General features: G+C 41.6%; 1 protein-coding gene across 3 annotated transcripts; it reads left to right on the forward strand.

Annotated features, from left to right (window-relative positions):
• The first annotated feature begins 4,028 nt into the window (after positions 1-4,028).
• Positions 4,029-23,860, forward strand: si:ch211-225b11.1 (uncharacterized protein LOC561694 homolog). Of its 3 annotated transcripts, none has more exons than XM_041937695.1 (13): positions 4,029-4,595; positions 6,446-6,580; positions 11,471-11,681; positions 12,802-12,934; positions 13,120-13,254; positions 14,787-14,890; positions 15,915-16,039; positions 18,107-18,219; positions 19,135-19,275; positions 19,421-19,520; positions 19,713-19,813; positions 19,933-20,100; positions 20,804-23,860. In XM_041937695.1, the coding sequence occupies exons 1-13, from the start codon at positions 4,376-4,378 to the stop codon at positions 20,915-20,917; spliced, it is 1,800 nt and encodes a 599-aa protein (XP_041793629.1). In that variant the 5' UTR covers positions 4,029-4,375; the 3' UTR covers positions 20,918-23,860. The 3 variants fall into 3 exon arrangements, with proteins under 3 accessions (XP_041793629.1, XP_041793631.1, XP_041793630.1); XM_041937697.1 differs by lacking the exon at positions 4,029-4,595 and adding an exon at positions 9,255-9,374 and having other exon boundaries at positions 6,422-6,580; XM_041937696.1 differs by lacking the exons at positions 4,029-4,595; positions 6,446-6,580 and adding an exon at positions 8,893-9,374.
• Positions 23,861-25,852: the final 1,992 nt, after the last annotated feature.

Here is a 25,852-nt window from a genome sequence, read left to right on the forward strand (position 1 = left end):
TTTCTGTTTTGCAGCCTGGAACACAATTTTGTGTTTGTGTCACCTGTTATAAAAATTGTTTCTGACAATACAGTGAAATAATGAAAAGTGGGAAGAGTAAACAGAGCAGTCTCCCTTTCCTAGATCGAGTTTGTGGGAAAGCTGCTTATGAAGCGCAGGTGGTCTGCTCTTTAGACAAAGAGCAAACAATTTCTGGTCTGGTGTATTTACTGCGATACATGCAATCATGACGACACTTTGTGCCTCTCAATGACTCTGAACACGACCTGATGTAATACCAGTTGGGCCACTTCTTTCTGTTACATGCAGAATCCTCTTTCTGCACCTCTGCCAGCTGACATGGCCTCAATGCCCGCTTGGTTTCTATTTTTAGTGATTTTACGTGGCTGCCATAGAGAATTCAGCTTCATAGCTCACACAAAAATATTTCTCATAGTGATCGCTGTTGATGTAGATGATTTACAGGGAGAAAAACTCCTCATAAATCATAGCAAACAGCAGGCTTTGTATTTGTGCCACAATATGAGCAGTGCTGCGGTGGTAATTTCAAAAGCTTGAAAGAATCTCGGCTCTTGGTGCTCCTGTATCAGAGGAGGGTGCGCTTGGAGCAACTGGAGGACTTGGTTCACTCCCACTGAACCAGCTGTTTTCCTCCTTCATTTGTTGTGTCTTGTAATGCCTTCAGAACTGTAATATCCTCTATTTATTTGCAGCATGCAGCCAAAGCTTGGTTGGATGCAAGTCCAACCTGTTGTGGCTTCAGAATTCCTCACTGTGTTTGAAGTATCGAGCGGATAATTCTTCCGTCAACATTCACAGGGTCACTGGCCTTGCTGAACCAGTAAACACCTTCAGAAAACAGGCATGTGAAACGCTGCTCCATCCGTCACTGCTTTCCACTGTGGCATGTGACTCAGGCACGATTTTGATACTGATGACCGGTAAACATAACTATACTCATGCTTCAGTGTCTCAGCATCATTTTATTGCTGTAGCTAGTCAAGGTGGAGCTAGTAAGCTAGTTTTAATTACTTCATATACAGGTAGCTCTGCAAGACCCCTGAAAAGTGATGAAAGCCGAAACTGTTAGGAACTACAGGTTTAATCCTTAGCAGTTAATTCTATTTTATTTCATGTAAAATCTTAATGAGAAAATTAACCAGAAACTACAGTTAAAATAAGTGCAGTGCAGTAAAAAGTACAATAATATAAGCAGAAGTCGCCTTTCAATCAGCCCACTCCACCAAGTTGCAGTGAGCTGATAATTCTGCAATGCACAATAGCGCTGGTGGAATAAAAGCTGATGCTTGCAGGCAGATGGTTAACTTTGATGACTGGCATTTGAGTTATGTCTCTCTTTGCTGGTTGTTTCACAGCATCTCCTGCATGTACACACACAGGTGAATCTCACTGAAACAGGCTTCTGCTTTCCAGCAGCTCAGTCTCAGTCATGGTTTGCACGAAGCTGAGGCCACATTCTACAGCGACTTACTGCATGTCCATACGAAAAAGTATGAGGTTGAGGATGAGGTTGACACAGAGGACAATCTCACACGCTGCATGTGCCAGATTGCCCACACTGGAGCAGACGGAGGGGTGCACAAAATGTTTCATGTTATGGAATTAATCATGTATGTGGCAAACTAGAAGAGTCTAACAGGATTCAAAGCGTGCATTGAGCTGTGGTTTTGGGTCTCTCTGTGGCCTTGCAGGGGCGAAGGGGACCCTAAAATGACACTCTAAATCTTAGGTTAGATAATAATTTTTAAAGCCTGTCTTGAAACAGGTGCTCATATTAACACTGAAAAAACATCACCTGATTCAAGACTCTAACGGGAATATGACACAAAACAAAAATGCCACTTTGATTTTTTTGGAATGAAATACAGTTTAATCAGTTCTTTAAGATCAAGACTTGTATTAATTTTAAAATTAAATGCTTTCTCCAACTAAATTTAAATGCTCATGAATCTTAAAAGTTCAGGGGAGACTCATTAAGGAATCTTCCGTTTATTTGATTTAAACCAATGACAGATGTGACCCTAAACAAATTTCAGCAACTGGAACGTGAAGATTCTTTGATCTTCTTCTTCTTGGTCAAAGAGGAGCTCTAATCTCCAGACATCATGACGATACCACCTATGACAGGTAGCTTATCATTCCACCTTACAATGCTCTCCTTAGAAGCACTATGGCTAACTTTATCTTTTCTTACATAGTGTGTCCTTAGCAAGCCAAGGGCAGATTTCACATTACGTCTCAGCACCTGTGTTGAGATCCATCAAAACCAGCCCAGACCCCTCTATTCAGTCCTATCCCACAGTGCTGTCTCAATTGGCAAAGTCAAGAGGTGTCATCTGTTCCGGCTTCACTTCATAGGCCCTAGGAGATCCTCAGCCGGTGGACCCCGCTTAACATAACAACAACACACCACTGACCCAAACTTCAAATGCAGACATATGAACAACCAGGACAGTAAATCAAGGCTGACAAAAACACAACTCAAAACCCTTGACCAGCAGTCCCCATGCCTCCTCTCTCCTGGCACTGGCACAGGAGCTTTTAAGGCCTTCAGTGGAAGGTCAGCTGCACCTCATTCAACAATCAGACATAACACACCTGGGCAGAGCTGGAGAGGACAGGAGACGAAAAGGGACAAACAGCACAGAACACCTGCATTATGGCCGCTCACTCCCACTTCTGACTCTGGGCAGTCTACAACAACTAGATAGTAGTCTGTGGAGTGGAGGTGGAGCATTGCTGTGGTTCTTCCTTACTCTTTATGGTCTGTCTCCAGCTCTGTCAGCCTCCCATAGATGTGCTGATGGTATGTTGTTCACACCCAAGTACCCAAGAGTGTCCTTCTCTAACTGTGCATAGTATGTCTCTGTGAAGGACATTGTGCCAGAAGCATAAGCTACAGGAAACAGGAAAGTCAAGGGAATCATTTTCTTATCAAGGGCCATTTCAACTTTTCTAATATCCTTTGAGGGCTATACTGAATTACTGAACACATGTCACATCAACCTCTGGCTGAGGTGATCATCTTTGCGAGACATCTGATGGTGGTGATGATGATGATGATGATACATTGCTGTAATTTAGGTGGCGGATTCACCCACTGATTTGAGTGACCACATGTCCCAGGGGAGCATGAATCCTTGACTTATAGTCTACAGGGACATGCACTGTGACCATACACCACCTCAGCCATAAATTCGGCTTTACAGTTGCCTATAATGTTCAAAGGTTTTTTTTTTCTTTCTTCTTTTTTTTCTTCTCTTCTTCTTTCTTTTTTTTCTTAGTTTATATTGTACCAAAGGTGGGGCGGTTGAAGTACAAAATGTTCATCCAGGAGTCCAAGGTTCATGTTCTGTGTGAAACTGAAACATGCATAATTGGCTAACTTATTTTAAGATAAACCATGCTGTCTTCCGAAACCTAACCTGACCTAAAGTAATTCTGCTGCCCAAATCTGACCAAAGTATGACACTTTCATAATGTTAACCACGTTTATTATTGCTGTCATCAATCTTTATTATGAAGGTCTAACCGGATGTTGCTAACCGGACGTTGTGCATTTACTGTTGCTAACTTGATACCGGCACGTCTTTGCAGAGAGATTTTTTTTTATTTATTTCTCCTGCTGTCATTCCAGTGCTGTTTAAACGCACTATACATGGACCACATGTATCAGCCGGTGGCTTTGTAAACTACAGCCAAATCTTAGAGCTAAACGTAATTTTGGAATAAAATGTGCATCGTCGGTGCGGAGTTTCTCAATGTTTGTAGGCTATTTGTTTATTATTTTCGTGGCCACAATTAACACATTTTTGCTGCCTTCATCACAAACCCTGGACTTTTTGAAAGTTCATCCTTGTGACTAACCTCTCTGCGCTCACAGGCCACTGAATAAGTTCAGCTGGGCTTTTATTTTGAAAAGGACCGCCCCGCAGGAAAGCGCGCTGGCTTCACAGCGGCAGCAGTAAAAAGAAAGGAAAAGGACATCTGTGTAACATCACATAAGAGCGAGCAGGCTGACTGAGGAGCAGACGTGGTGGGCTTTGCATGTGCATGCTGGCGGTCACTGTGTTGTAGGCTACCCGCACTGTCTGAATGGGGCATGTTATAGGCTTTCACCGCAAATCATCAGTCATTGTTAGGCAACAGACGCTCAGGGGGTTAATTGTCGGTCTGATCCAGATCATTTGTCCCTGAAGACAATTTACTCGAGTTAATCTGAACGGAATCGATGCAGCTGGTTCGGTCTAATTTTAACCGGGTTGGTTATTCTTGTACAGTTTATAATACAGTGCTGCGCAGCGCCATCTGATTGACATAACCGTCTTTTTACTCTTACCGCTGGTAAACCACGATGGAGGTCCCTGCCGAGAATTCAAAAATACCATCTGATGAAAGAGATTATGCTCTGAAACCCTTAGATGTCAAGCTGGTCACCGAGAAAGCTGCGGGAGCGCAGCCGCAGAGACCCACATGGAGTGGGCGGCTGGAGTTCATCTTCGCGTCGGTGGGGTACGCGGTGGGGCTGGGTAATGTCTGGAGGTTTCCCTACCTGTGCTACAGCAGCGGCGGAGGTAAGGCTGTCTAAGGGGTCAAGGATGTTGACTCAACTGTTTTAATCATAATAATAACAATAATAAGCTGTCCTGTCAGTGACACACTTCTATGTGTTTACAGGGGAAAAGCTATTTTATTTTGTATGTAAGCTGTGCGAGGGTGTTGCTGTTCAGCCACCAGAGTTCATATAAAAGCCACTGAAGGCAGCCTGCACCAAGAGGAGGTCTGTTTAATATGTAATAACCGTTAGTGTTTCCCTTTTCTTAAGCAATGCAATACAGCTACTGTGCCAAGTCTAATATTCTAGCCTATAATGTTTAGGCTGTCATAGAGGTGTTAACACAATTTTACGGTACAATTAGAAACACCTCTCAATATAAATAGTATAGAACAACAGCTTGACCTCACTATGGCCTAACTAGAATGCCGGCTGTGGAAAGGCTGATAATAACATGCATTTCTGGCTTTAAGAGTTGAATAATATGAATAATGGATTAAAGATGTGCAATACTTTAAGGTCTGTTGGAAAGCTGGGAGGCAGCTGAAGGAGTATGAGGAGTTGGAAATGTGGGAAAGGGTCCAGTTAGTTTGAATTGGATTTAAAAATCAGACCATATGAAAGATGTGGAACGCTATAAGGTTTGACTGTAGAGTAAGGTGCATCGCTTAACTAATGCTGCATTACTATGCAGCTGAAGCAGTATGCACCTAATTAATATGAATGAAATTTAAAAGATGAATAAAACTCATGACGAAAGTTTGAATGGAGCGTTCAGCCGAAAGTGTGAATGAGAACTTTGAAAAAGTGTGAAAATGCCTTCTTTTGAACACTCCATCCATTCATTTGAATGAGGAAAATTTCCTGGAAAACAAATGAAAAATGATGTCATGCTGCAATAGTATGTGCAAAAATATCACTTTATGAAAGCACAGAGAAAAATGAAGTTTGGAGGAAAAATACTGTGTTATGTCACAAGCTCTTCTGCATGCCCTGCAGCCCTGTCACATGCATGATTCCATATCACAAATGCTTTCATATAGAACAATAGTCACAGTCATAACCAGGGTCAAGTACAACAGAAATGACATAGACTGTATAGAAAAATTCACCAGTGTTTTTATTTTGAAATTAACAGTGCATCACGTGTCAGTTCAGTGCTCATCTTCCATACTATTCATGACATTTAAGCCGTCCGTCCACTCTGTAACCCACTTACTTTGCTCAGGTGGTTTTGCTGGCTGCAGCCATTACCAGCACATATCGGGCAGGATGAGGCGAGGTACACCCTGCACAGGTTGCCAAGTCTGCCGTAGAGCTAGCACATGCAGATGGTGACATCTCTGGACTGTGGGAAAAAGTTGGAACGTGTGAAACGAATCCACTGTTTAAACCTGATATAACTGCTTTATTCAGCGGATGGGTAAAAATGTCAAACACACAGCGACAGTTAGACCTCCACACCTTTTTCTTTAAAGGTCAAGATGTTCTCACCCAAATGTTCTATACCCACAGAAAAGAACCAACGACTCCATGTTTATGAATAATCATAACACAGGCATGTTATACAGGTAAATCCTTTTTTCTCAGTCATGTTGCAACACTTGGTTGTCTAACTGAGGATGACTCAGCAGAATTCAGCATTATTTAGCTGTTTAGCAAGAGCTTCAGCTTTGTTAAGCATTCAGAATTTGTCAAACGATAATTAAGTTGTTAGTAAGAACTGGAAACCTGGTGTGCAGTAAGTATCCCTGATTTAAACAATAACACAGCAGCTGCATCACATGTATGTCAGATGCTACTTTACATACTTGTTTAGGTGCATGCAGCAGCAGCCACCAATTGCTCCTCTTTGTTCTTCTAATTCAGGTGCCTTCATGATCCCTTATCTCACCATGGTGATCCTGTGTGGCGTTCCTCTGCTCCTCATGGAATTTGCTGTTGGGCAGTACACTCATTTAGGGCCCGTGCATGCTTTCGCCAAAATCTGTCCCTTGTTCAAAGGTGAGTGACCCTCCAGGCCAAAGCGTCCTCTTGGCCTGTACACAAAGTCGAGCAAATGCACAAGATCAGGATGCGCCAGACACAAATGATCAGTGTTTTGCTCATTTCTAAAAAAAACAAAGATCAATGACATGTTAATCTTCACCCAGTGTTAGACTTTCAAATATAAAGTGAAAACAAAACTAATAGGTGCAGAAAACCTCTTACATTCTTTAATATCATTACCGTCATTACTCATGTAAGCTCATTTAGCATGAAAGGGCAATGACTTGGCAATATATCAGGGAATGAGAGTGATAGCTGTAATTATTGGGAATTTAATACTAATTTATTTGTACAGTTACCATAAAACTGTTGCTACAAACCATTGTTGAACAAATTATCCCCCCAAAAAAGTGAGTTATTAACTCTTGATCAATTCAGTAGACTTTGTAAGCGAAGTGCTCCACATTTTTTTAACTAGACCACTTCCGGAGAAGAATAAGATAATTTCATAAGAGTTCGATACATTTTTATGTATTTCACATTTGTAGACTGAAGTTGAGCAGAATCGGTGATTGCAGCAGCTTCGTAATAGCTGTCAACAACAGCAGAGTTTGATAGAGGGTGAGTTAGCAGAAATGAAGCAGTAGACTGTATTGGTGTACCTAAATGTGACTCATGGTCGACATTGCTTGATTAAATATAATAAGCTCTCAGCACTACACCTGATGTGAAAGTCAGCACTAGTTACTGATCCTTGTACAAACAGCCATGTCCACTGGCTCTGCCTGTCAGAACAGAGAGTAGGAACCATGAGACATAATGCATGAGGCATAAAGAGGAGTCAAAAAAACTGCAATCCTGCATGCATACTGTACAGCTGGCAATGTACGGTACAGAGTACAGACAACAATTAAATCTTGCCCAGTCTTGCTCACAAACTACCCGTGGAGGCTCTTTGTCCCCACAGGCAAGACCTGGTGGTAAAATCCTGAATTGACAGACATGCTGAAAAACAAGTAAAACCCCTGTGTCTTATCAAACATTACTCCTCCTCTCCACTAATGTTCTCCTTGCCCCCAGCCGTGAAGCCCTCCTCTTTAGTTGTGTAGTCATGTATAATTAAAGTAGCTGTGTCCTGCAGTGCATAACTTGCAGCAAATTAATATACCTCTAATTTACTGTATTGCACAGTATAGTGTATAGAACATGTTTTCAAGTGGTTTTTGTGCTCTGTGATCCTGGGCACACAGTTTTAAGGCGCTTCCTCAAGTGTCTCACCTAAAGAAAAAAAGCTTTAAACAGGGACAAAGCTTTATTCAGGTTGTGACAAACACGCATGATCACCATTACAGCAATGCACTCATTTCAAAGTTGGATGTGACACTAGTTGCATATTGACTAGGCAGTGAATCTACTTCTCATAAGGGAATACATGTATAGAATTTGTTAACTGTAGGTGATTGTGTCCTTTTATGTCTGGCAATGAGGTCAAAGGGATAGTTCAGATTATATGAGGTGGAGTTGAATGAGGTACGTACTTATCCATAGTTAGTGTTACACCTACAGTAGATGGCCCCCAACCAGGTAAGACTATTGTCATAGAAACTAAGCAATGAACCGCTGTGGATGGGATGACAGCAACATGCATTTTATCCACCTAAAAGGACAAGATAAAATAATCCTTTATTAATCCCACAGATATGATAAATAAATAAAATATGGCAATGGTTAAGTGTAATTATTGCACATGGGGAATATTGATATTGCACAGTTTGGTATACACTAATATTGTGTGTGGTGGTGTAGTGTATGTGGTCTACTGGAAGCAGTTTAAGTTTAAGTGCATGTTATATTTAGAATATTTTCACCTCTATCTGTCAAACAGCCGGTTCGGGAACTGAAGCATTTACGTTGCTTTGTTTAAAGCCACCAGAGGGAACAACGAAGCAGCCGTTGGTCTCGTGCTCGGGCGGCCGCTTAGTTTGTTTGTGTTCTTTTGTGACTTTGGTGTTTTCAAGGATCAGTTTGTATTCAAAGTAACCCGTTAAATCTCTGAAGTCACACAATAACACATTCAAACTAACCAATCAAGGCAGCGGTAGACCAGCAACTCCTGTGTCTGTGAGGTAAAATGACTGGACTCTGGTTGGCTTTGGAAAGTGCGACATAACGGCTTCAGTTCCCTTTTCTCTCTGATAAATGGATTGTTTTCACCTGTTGATGGATGAGAGCTTGTTCCACAAACATTTCATTCAATCTTGAAATTTAAATTCTTTGCATGATTGCATGAATATCATTCCAAAAGAAATCATGAAATTAACCGAAACGTGTACTGAAGATCCATAAATTTGATTTATTTGAATGATAATTCAGTCACATTTGGATGACTGAAAATGTGCTCTCACAGTCCACATTCATTCTCAGAACAAACATCAGGCAAACCATGTGAATCAGTATTTCTATCTTTTGGAAATGGTTGTTAAGAAAAACCCAACATGCACACACCAGGAGGTATTTGTGAAACTGTGAATCTGACTTTTGACTGACCTGAAATGTGTGGACTGCAGAGCACTGGCAGCTCATCATAGTGATTGCAATCCAAATCAAACAAGGGCCCAGCCATCAACGATCAGTGTTTGAATTTGAAAATGCTTCCTGTCCTGTTCTAACTAAAGATTTTTCTCCATAGTTTTCTTATCTCTTTAAAGACAGAGATTATCTACCCGGTCAAAACGTATGGGTCCTTCACTTGATTTATCGCTCATTTCTTCCTGGTTAATGCTCTGTGCTAAACAAGGTCCAAAAGCAGGTAGTTTTTTTCTGTATGTTCTTTTGAATGATTTCCCTGTGCTACTCTCTGCAGTGATATATGCCCTGTGATTAAATGCCCACAAATATCTATCACAAGTCAACAAATATGCTTATGTTTGATTTACTGCGGTATGCTTAATCACAGCATGTGAAATGTCAGTTTAATTGTTTAAATTCAGGACTTTGCTGATTGTCTCATTTGATTCAACAAGGGCGTGTCGTGGACAGGTGAGCTATCCCAGGGTAGTAGAGTAATAAAGAGAGACGGAGCAGGGTAGCACCAACAGCTTCCCTCCATCTTTGTCCGCTCTGCCTTGTTTTTGAGTCCAGCAGACTATAATGATCTGGCAGTTTGAAATGACACATCACTTCCCCACTTGGAGTGTGTCTGGTGTACCAGGGGAGCAGTCAACCATGTAAGCTAGATGTGTAGAGTGAAAGAGGCAAACAGGAAAGCACAATGGAAGGAGCGCTTAGCATTGATCATCACAGTGGTTCTGGCTGATCCTGGAGCTCAGAGAGGGTTTCCTTTGGGTCTGTCGTTGTGATGACACAGAGTTGTTTTTCACTCGCCTGTCCCCCCATTTTACCAGTTACTGACACTGGATCTGGCGAAGCATGGCATTCCAGTCAAATGGAAAAAATGTTTTCAGCGAGGTTTTTATGAATAAACAGAGAGCCAGTTCCTTCATAGATAGTGTTTTTGTTGCCGTTTTGTTTCACTGTCATTCTCAAATGACAAAGGTAACAAAGAGGGCAGTGATGACATGATGCAAAAGATTTACAGGAGCAGAAATAGAAAAAGGAAGTTTTACATGCTTGGAAATGGGCGTCTTCACTGTCTTGCTGGGAGTGAGACAGGACGATTGATGACTCTGTCACATCAGTATGATAAATATGTTGCTGGAGCGAGTTTAGCTTAGTTTAGCATAAAGACTGGAAACAGGGGAAGCGGCAAGCTTGGCTACATACAAACATGAAGTGCGGAAGCGACCAGTCGCTGTTACAGGGGGTTCCGTGCCAGAGTCCTACATGTCCAGGACCAGCAGGACAGTTGGAATCATAATCTAATAGAAAAGTCTGGTATGTAACCCTCGTAAGAAGGCATGTCAAGAAAGTGTCTTTTTTGTTTTTCCCTTTGTGCACAGATTAAACAAACAAGATGTAATGTGTTGATTAGTGAGCTTTTAAGATGTTGGTATGTGGATTTTGTACCTTTGGACCGAGCCAGGCTAGCTGTGTCCAGCTGTTTCCAATCTTTTTGCTTAGCAAAGCCAACCGGCTCCTAGCTCCAGTCACACATTTAACATGCACGAGAGTCCCTCAGCAGTTCAGTGAATGAGCATATTTCCCAAAATGTCCAACTGTTGCTTTAAAGTATTGACATCTGACAAAACATGGTTCGCAGTTCCTCTTGTTGTGTCAGATAGCACAAGCAGTAGTGCTGATTTATTCTGAAGAAACACACAATGAAATATGTCTCATTGAGGACAGCCTGGTTCCAATCCTCCCTGTCCACTCGACTGAAGTGTCGCTGAGCAAAATAATGACCCTCTACCTGCCGCAGAGGCCAAGCTCTTTTGCTGAGTCATTGCTCAGGAAGAGGCAGGTGAAACACACATACAGTATGCACAGGCTTACACGCCCATACCTGAAATATGATAGCACAGCTAAGAGCCACAGGTGTTAAAAGACTGAATAATTTACATCTGTTAGAGGTCTTTGATCTCTAACAGATGATGTTATTCAAGAGTTCGAGAGCCCCGCAGGCCAAATGACACTGTGGAATTTCTAATCCATTGCTCCAGGAATGCCTTTTATCTGTGGCCGAGTTTTGTTTGACTTCATCTTGGCCACCACTGACCGAAGTTAGATGATACCGGTGTCTCTCTGTTGTCCATCTGTGTGTGAGATGTAGGCTGCACCCATTATTATAATTGTGGGCCCAAGTAATTGACCATTCCCTGCGAAATGTGGAGTGTGAGACTGGTTTAATAACAGTTTGAAGAAGTGTAGCTTCTTCCCCACAGATGACATAATGTCTGCAGAGTCATTGCTCACTTTGTGTGTTTTCCCCTGCTTGTCACTCTGCAGGTGTTGGTCTAGCCACAGTCGTTATCTCCTTTGTGTACTCCACGTATTACAATGTGCTCATGAGCTGGGCACTTTACTATTTGTACAACTCGTTCCGAGCGACCCCCCCCTGGACGTCCTGCAACAACACCTGGAACGCCGTCGGAGACTGCTCCAGCGGTTTCTCCGGCAACAACACCCACGTGGAGTCGGCCAGCCAACAGTTCTTTGAGTGAGAGAAGTTCACTTCACTTTTAACTGCGGGAATATACAGTTTCTATGTATTTCCACAATTTATGGCACTGCTATCTGTTTTTTCTATGTTTGTCTATGCCGTGGGTTAGCATCTAGGGACACATGAGGTTATTACATGTGTAACTGTTTGTTAGATCTGTTACATAGCCAGTTCTTCTTCTTCTTCTTCTTCTCTTCTACTCCCTGATCTGACATATTAATCTGAACTCGTAATCTCATCTCATCATCACCTTGCATGAATAGCGTTGTGTGGGTGAGCAGTTTTCTAAGATCAAAGTTGTGTCAGAGTCCCCCATGCTGGCGATGGGGTCAGGTATGGGCAGACACAATCTACGGACAAACACAAGCGCTTTTATTGATAGCGTTGTGAATGCACAGAGATGGAAACGAGATCCTGTGGCCCGCTGTCATGCAGTTCATCCACCTCCATCTCCTCATGTTGCAGTGTGATAATACTCCCACAGTGCAACGATCTGCACACAATTCCCAAAAGCTGCAGATAAGATGTGATAAACCCAGAAATTCTGGTGTTACAGGCAGCAGGAAATAGTAGTAGGATATTTTGAGAGAAACTCATGAAAAATGTGGCCACCAGACCTGTTTCACCGGCATGTTTGTAATGCTCTGCATCAGCGTGTACGACAGGGTTTTACGAGCTCATTTAGAGTTGCATCTTATTTTTACCAGCACAAGGCATACCTGTAAAAAAATCTGCGCTGCTGAATCAGCAACTTGACATGCTATACCTGAAAGGTATCTATCTTGGTAAAGGAAAAGTGCTCACTAACACGGATTTAAACAGATCTGTGTACAACATTTGACAAATACAAGAAACTTGTGTGCATAGACAAAGTCTTGGATCTTTCCTTTCAACACATGAAAAATGGGAGCAATAACTGTTTTGTTCAGTGTATTTAGCAACGTCTGAATCAGAATTTGTTGACAGGTGTCAGTTGACAGTCTGATCACATTTGATGTGATATCTTTAAGAGTATGTTAATGGTATTAACCTGTTGTTTGTATTTTTATTTGTATTTATTTAACTTAATTATTTAAAAAAACAATAATTTTTTGTATTTGTACTGTCATTTTTCCAGTCACAGGCTTCTGGAGAAAACCAGTGGCATTGGAGAAGCTGGTGGCCTTCGCTGGGAACTCTTTGGCTGTCTCGTTATTGCCTGGGTCATCGTGTATTTGTGTATATTTAAAGGAGTCAAATCCACTGGCAAGGTCAGAATAATAGCTGCTTTTCTGCAAGATGTGCCTGTGCATGATTAGAATGAATGCTGTATTGGTATTCTTGAATTTCTTTCAATATGCAAAGCTTCTTTACAATTTCATGTGATATACTGTACAGGACATTTTACACAAATCACGCACTAAAGAGTTCCTGTTTTTCACTCTGCATCACACAGGTTGTGTATTTCACCGCTGTGTTTCCTTACTTCATCCTGTTTGCCCTGCTCATTAATAATGTGCACCTTCCTGGAGCCAAGACTGGTATCCTGTACTTTGTGACACCTGTCTGGAGCAAGCTGTTTGAAGTGAAGGTGAGACGCTGTTAATGAATGAATAACATTAAAATGTAAGACTTTGGCTACATGTTTGTAATTATAGTCGCATACAAGACAGACTGATGGATGTCAATTTTAGATTGAACTTGTCTGTATACGTCAGAGAGCGAGGAATTGAATGCAAATATCATTTCTCAGACTGACGCCTCTCTTTTCCGAGAATCGACTTTTATCTTGTGTTTGCTCAAGCACCAAACTCAACAAAGAAAAGAGGAGAGAAGGGAAGAGGTCAGAGCAGCAATGAACACAATAAACCACTTAGCTTGTCCTCAGGGCACCTTAGAAAGTGAAACATTTGGCTTTGAAGGTTTTAGCAGCAGCTGCCAGAATACAATTTCGGGACAGAAAGTTAAACCAGAGTGAAAACACAAAGCAGAAGCTTCAAATCTCCCAGGATAGTCTGGTACAGCTACAGATGATCTCTTCGTAGCACAAGAACAAGCTGGATACTGTGATGCTGGCAAGGCTCAAAGTACTGGACTCAAATGCACGACCCAGACACTTCTTTCAAAACAAAATGGCATCAGGCCGATTTATTAATAAAATATATATATATAATATAAAATACTAGTACAAGTACAACAAAAAGCGCTAAGGATATTCTCTGACGTCAAAACCCCCCAAAAAACAAGACTCTTTACTGACTGTGGATTCACTAAGACAAACGCTGGACTGACGTGTAACACAGGGTTGGCACGAGACAATCTGGCACAGGAAAGGGAAAATGCAGACATTAAATACACGAGGTAACAAGGAACAGGTGGAGACAATCAGGGCGGGGCAGACAATCAGACATGCAGGAAACACCACAAAGTCAAGGGCCTGAAGTGAGAGGAGAATTAGTTTTCACAATAAGACAGGAAGTGCAAGACACAGACCAGACAACAGTGAACAACACCTCAACAGATCCGACGAGACATAACAGATACTCACTGTGGTCAGAAAAGCCCAACTGAGGTTTAGTGGTGCAAATGTAAACATCAGTTACGATGTGCATTGAAGAATATTAGATATTCATTACTAAATGTGCAATCAAACAAAGTTAGAAAAGAAAAACTCTCAGAAACTCTCCCATTTGACTGATGATGAATCAAATTGGTGAGTCAGTCAAACCAGTAATGCCGGCTTCAAATGGAACTCGCGAGTTAGTAGTTAGCCGTCCCCCGAAGGACCAACTACCACGTCTCAACTCGTTTACTCACTTTTCCACCTACGAGGTTGTGTAGACCACAAGAGGAGAGTTTTCATATGGGCTCTTCTGTGAGCGCGGAAAACACGACCCCACCTGAAGGCAGCATGAGAAGAGATCAGATAAAATACAGAAATCTTATGTGAATGAAGCATGACTGTTAAAAACCTACAGAAAACGTTTTGGCTCTTGGAGGACCCCAATTATTAAATAATAACAGAATAAAAAGTGAAAAAAGTGAAAAGCTGATTGAGGAAATAAGCCTTTTAAAGCTAAACACTAAAGCTAGTCCTCACGCTCGTCTTCATCTCCATCATAGGTTTGGGTTAAAGCAGCCGCTCAGGTGTTTAACTCCATTGGAATAGCGTTCGGCTCCATGGTGTCGATGGCCAGTTACAACAAGTTCAACAACAACATTCTCAGGTACAGATTCAACATTCTCTGGTTGGAACAGCTGTACTAAAATCATGCTGGTGTTGTTTTGTGAGAGCTTTTGTTGATTGTTTGCATGTGTGGGACTCCACTCACAGGCCGAACATGTTGACATAGCAGGCAGTTAGTAGCAACATGAACAAAAAATGGAAAATAGTAGCACTTTTCACTCAGTGGACATATAAGGGCACCATTACAAATGTCCAGAAGGTAACTGACTCACTTGACTAAAAATACAATAATAATAATAATAATAATATATATATATATAGATCCTTTTCCAGAAATTGCTGTCCACTATAAACAGTGTGACTGTGTGCTGGCAGTTGAACAGCAGTGCTCTCAGTTCTGTGTGTTCAGGGCTGTTTTGCTCACAGCAGCAGGGGAACAAAGTGGACAAACTGTTTGTGGAAGAAGCCCCAGTTTTGTCTCGTCTCTCTAAATTTGCTGTGTTTACTGAGCGGCCGTAGGCTTCAGCAGCAAGAAAGGTCACTCCCGTCCCGCAGAGAACTGAAATGATCCCTGTCTGCTGTACTCACCACCGTACGCATAGCCGTCCGAGGCCAAAAGGAGAACGACTGATCGGAAATTCAGAATCGCTAGTTTTATTTTCAACTAGAAGAGTACTCAGAGAGCGCAGCGCTCCGCCAAGGCCAATCCTCCACTCTTCCATGATATGCAGATGTGCAGGGGCAACCACTGTTTATGTCTGTACATACTTCCATAACTACTAGAACGATGAGAGAATGTGGTCGCGCCTAGCTGAAGCCTCATCATCTCAGCTTAGCATTTATTTGAAAAAAATTTCCATAGCCTCACCTTAGTTAGAGGGGAAAAAAAGTATTGTTATAATTCTGGTGATGTTACAATTGCTTAAGAAACCCTCAACTGCCCAACATTATTTACCTGCCAGGGGCATTTTTTACTTTTATATTCATCTTGTGCAAAAACCTTTGTTTTCCTGACTCTATTGAACTGCACTGAAATGTTTTATTTCGTCCTCCTCCTGTCCCAGGGATGCTTTGATTGTGTCATTTACCAACTCATTCACGAGTATCCTGGCCGGCTTTGTGATCTTCTCAGCTATTGGCTACATGGCGCACATACACAACCTCCCAGTGGACAACATAGCCACAGATGGTAAGCATTAAGCTTGGAGAGTCCATCACACCACACTCTCATGACTGTGTTTATTTCAAGGATCTAAACAACAAGACAGAATGGTGTTACGCATATAGAGATAGACATGCAACTACAATAGATCCCAAACTCTGCTCTCAGCTGTAAGAGCTTGTTTTGGTTTTCATCCTCCTGGGAGCATTTTTGTCTTTTTTCCATGGAAAAACAAGACACGGATTTCGAGGTTGTGCACGTCCGCATTGAATATTTTGACGTCTGGTCACTCAAGGACAAATTGGGCAAATGTGCAAGTTCTAAAAGTGGTGTTGTTGTGAATCTTATCTTACATTGTACATCCAGTGTGTTTCTCTGGTGACATGCAGTGAAATCATGCAACCAAAGACGCCACACGTCTGGGTCAGCAGTGGGTTGAGATAAGATGGTTGTAGATTATCTGAATGACGGAAACAGAACTTCTTGAAACTGCATTAAAAAATGAAGACTCAAACAACAGCTGGGCTGCAGCTTTGTCAGTTGGCTTCACCGACGGTGTTCTCTGATAATTTATGCACTCCATCATCCTCCAGTTAGTTACTAGATGAGAGTAACTCATTCATTCTTTAAGCCTCATGTCAACACCTCATGTCTGCCGCTGAGCCTTAAATAAACTGCTCTTAGTCTACCAGAAAAACTAGTAGCTTTTAAAACAAACTCAGTGGGGTTCTTGTGTGAGTCATTGTGTAACAGCTGATCCGTAAGTGACAGTTGAAAGTCTTTTAAGACCCCCTGAGGGGTTGCAGGAATGAATGTCATGCTGCAGTGTGGTGCACAGCGGTCAAAAATTATACTGCTCCTGCATCCAGCAACACCTGTTACCTGGACGAATGTTCCTAAGTATATAGGACAATGACCCCCCCCCAGCATAGTGACTCCTACTGGCCCAATTTGTGTCTTGCATTTGCTTATAAATAGTGTATAGTGACAGCGTTTTTGATGTTGTTGGTTACGTTTTCTCACATTCATGATCATCACATCGCAACTTCCATCGTTTTCGAGTTAAACTTCACGATTTTTAGTTACCTCACTTCTCAAAACTTATCTTTTTAAATCAGCATTTTATGAATGCTGCCATCATTCAGTTTTATCTGTGTTATTGCTATTGTTTGTTGTTCTGATCTTTATTTTATTTAGCGTTATTTTAAGTGTCTGATTTTATGGCACAATTCCCAGGCACGAGAGTCAGGACTCAAAATCCACGACACAGACAGAATGGGTGTAAAGGCTTCAGGCCGATTTTAATAACAAAAGTTATATTTACATAAAGGTGGAACAAAAGGCTCAAAAATACAACTAAGGACACTAAGGTTTTCAGTTCTTAAAAAAAAGGCAAAGCAAAAACTCTCAATGGCAAGACAATGGCTATGGTAAACGCTGGACTGACGTGAGACAAGGCACATGACAATCTGGCACAGGACAAGGGGAGACGCCGACTATATATACACATGAGGAAACAATGAACAGGTGGAGACAATCAGGGCGGGGCAGACAATCAGACAGGCGGGAAAACACACCAGGAAGTCAGGGTCTGAAACGAGAGGAGAGTTGGGGTTTCACAATTAAACAGGAAGTGCAAGACCAGACTAGACGCTCGTGAAACAAACAGCTTAACAGACACGACGAGACATAACATTTTAGTTGTATTATTTAAAGACAGTTCATACTACTACTACTACTAGTTGCATTTAACTTTATTTCTACAAAACAATAACAGGCTTTATACTATGAGCTACAGCTATAACAGGAAAATAAAGTCTGTATTCATCCCAGACTAAACTTAACTGTTTAACCTACACCTTCTTTGGATGTAGGAGTTGGGTTTAAGGAATGGTTTGACATTTTGTTAAAAAAAAAATATGGTAAGTATTTAGCTTAGCATGCCATCTGAGGAAAACAGCCAGCCTGGCTCCGTCCATGTACCAGCACCTCCGCAGCTCACCAATGAACATGTGATATTTCATTTGTTTAAGTGCAATTCTTGGCAGAATCCACAAACACTCCTAACACACTGTTTACTGTGTCGCGGTTCAGGTCCTGGTTTGGTGTTTGTCGTGTACCCTGAAGTCCTCTCCACCATGCCCGTCCCTCAGCTGTGGGCCCCTCTGTTCTTCTTCATGCTGCTGTGTCTGGGCCTGGACAGCCAGGTAAACATTTTTAACGGGCCTGTAAACACAGCGTGAAGCACAGCGCTGAAAACTGAACTCAGACAGATCTCTTCCTCTCTGACGTTAGTTCGTCAGGAGGAAGGCAGACTTGTGGGGAAATACGGCGAAGTGGATGTTTCATTGCACATCTTTTGTGGGCAAAAGTGTTCGAGAGGGTTTCCTCTGTGCACATTCCAGCTGACGGTTTCTCTGTAACTGGTTACCTAACTGTCTATCTCTTGGCCATGGTCATGGAAATGATTACACATTCAATTTAAAAGGCCTGTGTAGTCAAAATAAAGCGCTGCTAACTCTTACTGACTGGCGACTCACGCTGTGTATACAGTTACTGTAATTATGACCTTTTTTTTTTCTCCTGTTGTTTTACTGGTACATCAAACGACCTTACATCCCATTCCTTTCATTCAAGGCCTGCAGAGCTCATTACTCAAACAGCTGATAAGTTCATTTTCTCGTCTCTTACTGTCTCTCTAATGTATTTAAAATGAACGGGCACAAGTAAGTTATAATCTAGGTGAGTTAAGCTCATTTCATTCTGCCCTTTGCTAACAGACCACCATGCTAACGCCTCTGTTAGCGGTGCTTTGAGCTAAATGCTAATGTAGCATGCACAAAAAGACAATTCCAATGGTTTATTTTAAGCAGGTATAATGTTTACCATGTTCACCATCTTAGTTTAGCATGTTAGCACGCGAGGATTTGCTAGTCATAACTAGGCAAAAATGACATTAGTTTTGCAGGTATTTGGCCATAAACCAAAGAATTGGAGAATTTTGTGCTGATGGTGATCAAAATCTGCTGTCTTCTGCATACTAGGCATTCATATTTGAAACCACTCATATTATAAAATAGCTAAATATGGCAAACACAGTAAGCGTTTTGTGTGTGCCACAGTTTGCCACAGTTGAGGTCGCCATCACTTTCATAAAAGACGAGTTTGGCCCCCAAGTTCTGCGCTTCATAAAGAGGGAAGAGCTGCTGACCCTGGCTGTGTGCATCGTTTGCTTTGTCCTGGGGATTCCTCATATTACTAAGGTACAGCATGTAACAACAGAGCTCTTTCACTTCTCAGAGGAACTTGAGGATATTTGGCAGCCTACACGGTTGTATCAGTAGTGAGAGCTATTTCGTGATGGTGGTCTTTCTCTTCCTCTCTCTCCCCCTTCTCCCTCCTGCACAGGGGGGTATCTATGTGTTTCAGCTGATGGACCACTACACCGCTGTGGTGTCCCTCGTCTTCCTGGCTTTCTTTGAAGTTGTAGCTGTTTGCTGGATCTTTGGTAAGATCCTCATAAAGTTCATGAGACGTCGTAGGATGTCCTGTTTATGGTGAATGCTTTAGGTCTCTGAGCCGCCAGGATTTGCTGTGGCTTGGTTATTATTAACTGTATTCTAAAAATCTTGCATATTCACAACATAATGAATAATGATTATTCCAAATGTTAAATTAGCACTTGTCTTTTTTCCATCAGGTGTCCCAAGAATCACCTTAATGATCAAGAGGATGCAGGGAAAAACTCCAAACATCTACTTTCGTGTCTGCTGGCTGCTGCTCTGTCCTATGTTGGTGCTGGTGAGGCTTAAACTATCCGAATAAAGTCACCACTGTTTCTTGACTGTTGCCTACAATTATCAGTATAATAGCATTAATAATGATGGTTATTGATGAAGACTGTCCTTTTCCTTGCATAGTGTATACTGACCTCCAGCATTGCCCAGTACTCTCCTGTTCAGTATGGCAAGTACACATACCCATTGTGGGCTGAATATGTGGGCTGGTGTGTCTCACTGGTCTCCATAGTGTGGATCCCACTTGGAGCCATTCATGAGATGTATAACAACAAAGGCTCTTTCCTTCAGGTGAGTACAAGAGTCATTATTCTGACAAATGATTGTGGAAATTGGGTAAGAGGTAGTGGTTTGTGAATCAGGTAGAGGGGCTTTTTATCATCTGGGTGCATCTGTACCCTGCTTCCCTGTGTTGTGCATACATGTTTTCTTCCTTAATGTACCCGTTCTGTCCGGCATGCATGCACCTCTACAGATGCTCCTCTACCACCTTAGGTTAAACAAGACTAAAAGTTTGCGAGGCTGTACTTATAGGCATAGCAGTTTTTGAATGCTAACGTGCTCGGAATCACAATACTAACGTGTTGATGTTAAGAGAGTCCAAAATGTACCATCTGATACACAGCTAAGGCTGATGGGAATGCAGGTATACAGGAAAAGTATCCAAGAAAGGTCAAAACATTTCACTAAAAACAAGGATATGAACCCATAATGGCGCTAGAAGAAAAGTCAGGGCATCATCAAAGTCATTAGAACACATAGTCGGGGCTTCATGGGTGTCTGTACCAAATTTAGTGGCAATCCATCTACAAATGTTGACCTGATGGTGGCATGAGGTGAAAAGTCTGGGGTCAGTAGGGTTCATTCTCTGGGGAACATTAACATCCATACCGGATGTAATGGTTGTCTGTGTTATCCATGTAACATTGTTCCATTTTTCTCTTTGTAAAAGTGTCGGAGCTGTTTCTAAAATGTTGCCCTCTCTAATCCTCAGAGACTGAGAACAGCTGTGACCACCACAATAGACCTGGATGCGGAGGATTACCTGCCGGAAAAACAAAACCTGGACAACCCGGCTTCTGAAACCTTGTTTACTTCAGTGGCATGACCAGGAATACAGCCAAAGCCTGTCTGTACAAACCAAACCCTGTGATAAGGCGTTTAATGAAAGATGCTCTATAGTAATGTGAAGTGCTGCATTTGCAGTCTTTAAGTTTCTTTCACAAAATGATAATTCTAACCTATTTGTTTTACCAAAGGATGAACTCTTTACTCTATCTTAGGCCCATGGTACATTTATGAGTTATTATGAGTGATCCTGTGCCCTGTCTAGACGACGCAGGTGCTCATTCCAACCAAAGATAGAAATTTAAAAGATTATTCCTCCGCTTCGGTAAATCGGGACAAATATGCAGTGACGTTTTCTCTTGCATTGTGTGATAAATGTTATCGCAGTGAGCTTGTGTGGTGTGAGAGTGTATTACTCATCTGTGGCAGAGGCAATCAGGAACTTATCAGCTTATTATCTCACCACATCTGTAGACTCCTTCAAAGGCCTATTGTCTCAGTCGAACACATCACAAAGGAGTTGAAGCGGCCGGTCCCATTTTATAGTCTCCCCCAAATGCAGCCGTCTTTGTCCACAGTGTCAAACACACACACTGTGTTGTTCTGTTGATAATGTGGCGTTCAGGTACTCTACATGTGAAGCTGAGAAACCTCAGATGACCTTATCATATGTGCTGAGTGTTTTGTTTCACCTCAAGAGACGGATAATAAGCACTGCCATGTGTAAATAATAAGAGTTAGATATAACCTCTGCACTGTTTGGTCTTGATAGCAGCCTGGATGTGTTGTTTATCTTGAGACATTTTTGACCTCTGACTCATTTGGAAGGAGGAGCAGGTTCAGGACCCAGAGAGCTTGTCAGCCTCCTGAACTGGGACACATGAGGCTGAATAGGAGAGGGATGCAGAAAATGACATTTAAGTGTTGGGAGATAATTTAGCCTGTGATTTCCATAACTTTCCTGTGCCTGAACACCATTCGCATAAAAACCTTGAGCACACATAGGCAGAGGTGTTCAAATAAAAACAAAAGCACGCACATAAACAACCAAACAAATCCAATTTTTCTTTAAATTACAGACATAAATGTTCTACGTCTACTTCAGTTTGTGAATTTCTCTCAAATGCATTGTGTCGAGATTTCAGATTTTCCTGCAAAACTTCACAAATACTTGACCATCTCTGGTGTTCACTTCCCTGACATACAGTAGTGGGTTAGTGATTGATGTGATCAGGGTAGCAGGTTAATGTTATACTTGTGTGTACTGAGTTCAGATGAAGGAGAATCGGTGCTTGGATTTTGTCCGATCTCTCCAGGTTGAGAAATGAGTTAAATATATTAGAGCAGGCAGCTCTTGAAGAATTGTAGAGATTATAAGAGGTGCCTTTGATCCCTGTCTATAAAGATGAATTGGGCTAATGAGGGCAGATAATCTTCAGGAGGGCAGCATTTATCTGGTAATCTGGTAGTTCTCCATTCAGACTTCTATACTCTGCTGACCCAAAGCCTGCAGTTAATCACTGACTGTTTTATCTCACACTTCTGAATGGACAAGAGGTCAAAAAGTTCACTTTGGTGGAAACATAATTTATTCTAACTTTGAGATTGTACAGTAGTGTTGAGTCATGTTTTTTTTAATGATTGACCTCCTGTCTGTGAGAGCAGGTCTAGTTTATAGTTGGATTGTACCAGATGAAAACCAGATTGAAAGTCTAAATTCTACCCATCAGGTGGAGAGAAGGGTTCAGTCAGTGTTGGAGCTGTAAGATTTGGGTTCATGTATTATGTAGACAATCTAACTCAGCTTGAAACGATCAGAGGAGTTTGTGTAAATGGGGAAGTCACACTTACACTCAGATTGTCTAAAATCTTGTGCATTATTGGCCTTTTCTGTCTTACTTATCAGACGAACCCTCAGTCAGGAGTGCCTTTTATCCAATGTAACAAACACATGCTCTGATAATAAAAAACATAGGAGTTTAAAATGATGCAAGGGACACTTTGAGATATTTTTCAACAATGATACATGCATTTTACACCTTATCTCTATTTAAAGGTGGATCTTCTGTCACTCCAGTTTTGTATTTGTTTTCATGTTTGTGCAAGAAACTGACCTGTAGAAAATAATTGATCTGGAGTTTAAAGAGTCATGCTTCACAAGAGAAGCATCTTGTTTCATGGAACTTGATGTTACCCGCCTGAAGTGCCTTTCATGTTTAGAAAAAAAATAGTAATCAAAACATTTTTGCATATGTTGTATATGTTATACACAACTGCATATGTTGTTGTAAGCTGCTTCATTTTACTTTGTCATGAATTGTGTCAACTGTTTAAATGTGCATAATGATTCAGAAGCTTTTTCATCATAATAGGTCCCCGTTTACACTTTTTAGTATTTGGACTTTTAATCTGAACTAAAATACAAATTTAATGGGCTGTTAACACAATCATGTTTTTAAAAACATGATAATAAGTCTGGGTTATTTGAACCATGCACCATGATGTTGGTTTTCATGTGCAGATTTCACTAATTAGTGTGAGCTGATCGTCTCTGCTTGAAGCGTGATTGATCAGTGATGTCAGCTGCAGTAGTTTGTCGCTGAATAAAAACCTGGAGACTCTCTTTGCTCCATGAAACACGACTGCCCCTCAGATATCCTCTCATCTCACAAAGCACAATTCAAATCTCACTGCTGCCATGTAATTTGTTACAGTTCTATGTTTATTCCACTGTAGGTTAGTGAGCACAGAAAGACCTGCAGAGGCCTCACATTCACACACTATGACATGCTAATCAGACCTTATACAAAACAGCTATATATTTGTAAGAAGTGTTTTCTCATGTTTCATGTTTAACAAAATCCTACAAATCCACAATCTTCTAAATGTTGATTTTTCATATCAATAACTGTGTTTCTTACTCTTTTTTTTAATCATATTTCTACTGTGTTGTGGTTTCTGGTGTCTAACATTAAATAATAAGCCTTCAGTCTTGATGTGTCAGCGAGTAACTTTTATTGCAAATGTTTCTGTCACCTGGATTACTACCTCAGAGGGCCGCTGGGTGGCAGCATAGCAGCAAAAAAAAAATGCAAAGGAGGAGATGTGCGGAATCTTTGCACAACTGAACAGCTTCACTATTCCCACTCAACAACACCAAAACTGCTTCATCTGCTGTCCTCTTGCTCCACATGTGCACTGTGGCTTTCAAACGGGTGGCACAGGAAATTCAAACCCCTTGTGCATTGTTTATTTTGTGGTGTCTGAAATATACCATAACAATATGAAAATACAGAGGTTTATGATTTTCCAACAAACAACATCAATTGCTGCAGTTTATCTGGTGGCCCCATGATTGAAGAAAGTGCAGCTAAGTGCCCTCTTGGATGCCGCTGTGGTGGATAAAAGATGATGACAGGCTGCCCTACATGCTAGTTGACCTCTGCATGCCTCTGCAAGTTCAAATAATTCCCTGTGTGTTTTTATTACAGAGGCAGTCGTCATTGGTGCTGTTTCACTATAAATGCATCACTTCACTTGCGCGGGTGCCCTTTTTATGTTTTTGCCCCCACCCCTCAGATAGCCTGAGTACATCCTGAGCACCATCAGTACATCTATTTCCAGAATGGATGACTGCACTGGGAACTGGACCACATTACCAGTAACACCAGCTCAAATAGAGAGCAGAGCCAGGACAAATCTGAATGCAGTGGTCTAAGAGGTTTGGAAGTTAATTAGACCCTTGTCATAGAGTGGCACCCTTAGCAGAACTGTACGTTAATCAATACTCCCTTCCTGCCTCCCTCATGACAGAATGTATCATGGGCACTAAATTAGCGCTGGGAGCTCTGTTTGATCAATAGCTATAGACGTGCAGCCCAAGGGGCAGTAAATTAATGGTTATACGTGGGAGGGGGAAGTGTTTGTGGGCCTGTGTGGCCAGTGAAGGGGGAGATGGGGGAGACAGGTCAACTCCTGTTGTGGGGTGTGAAGATGCTTATCTGTGCCAGGCAAAGAGTTAACCAGCCCTGTCTGACCGCAAACTGTGTGGTGGGGCCCAGGAAATCCACCGGTGTATCCGATCGCCACTCCACATACTGTACATGCAGCGTCATAACAAATGTGCTTGAAAAAGAGAGGCAAAAACTGACACACTGCATGTGAAGAAACTTGAAATGCCAAAATTTCCATTCCCTTGTGACATTTTTAGGGTACTTTTACTGCTGTTCCTCTAGTCCCGCCCTCTCTTGTTTTTGATTTTACGTGCAGCCTGTTGTGTGATGGGAAGCGGGATGCCATCTGTTTTAATTTGAGCGAGTGTGCATATCTGTGAGTGTGTGTGTGTGTGTGTGTGAAGATGATAAAGTAAAGGAAGCAAAGATCAAGGTTGATTACACACTGCTGGTCATGGGTGTGGTGCTGGGAATTAGTACTGCATCTTACTGCAAGAGGGGAGTTTTACCTCATTAACCACTCCACCCACCTACATACCCCTCAGCTCTTCATCTGAGGAACCAACAGCTGCTCCTATATACCGTCTGCAAGCTCTCTGAGGTCTCAAAATATGCTTGTAGAGAGGATGTCACCCATATATCTAAAGATATAATAAAAAAAACTCTCAGAATATTGTAGCTGAAGTGGCAGCACTGTAAGTTTAAGCTCTTTAGCTCTAAAAAGTGTCAAGATGGATATCAATTACGTCAGGTAAACATCTTGTGCTGCAAAGCAATTTCTGTGAAAAACCCACACAGTTAACATTCATAACAAACAAATTATACTGAAATGTGTTGAATGATCTGCTTTATTGTTGTCTTGCACAAATGTCAGTCCAGTTCTGAAAAAGTACTGAAACACTGAAAAAGGTAAATTCAGCACACCACTCATCAATATTTTCACATACTGAAGCATGATAGATTAAATGTCATTATAATAGAGGTATTTTTAGTCCAAAACCTTTGTGTTATCAATAAATGAA

Source organism: Chelmon rostratus, chromosome 5 (genome assembly GCF_017976325.1).
Source record: "Chelmon rostratus isolate fCheRos1 chromosome 5, fCheRos1.pri, whole genome shotgun sequence".
NCBI lineage: Eukaryota > Metazoa > Chordata > Actinopteri > Chaetodontiformes > Chaetodontidae > Chelmon > Chelmon rostratus.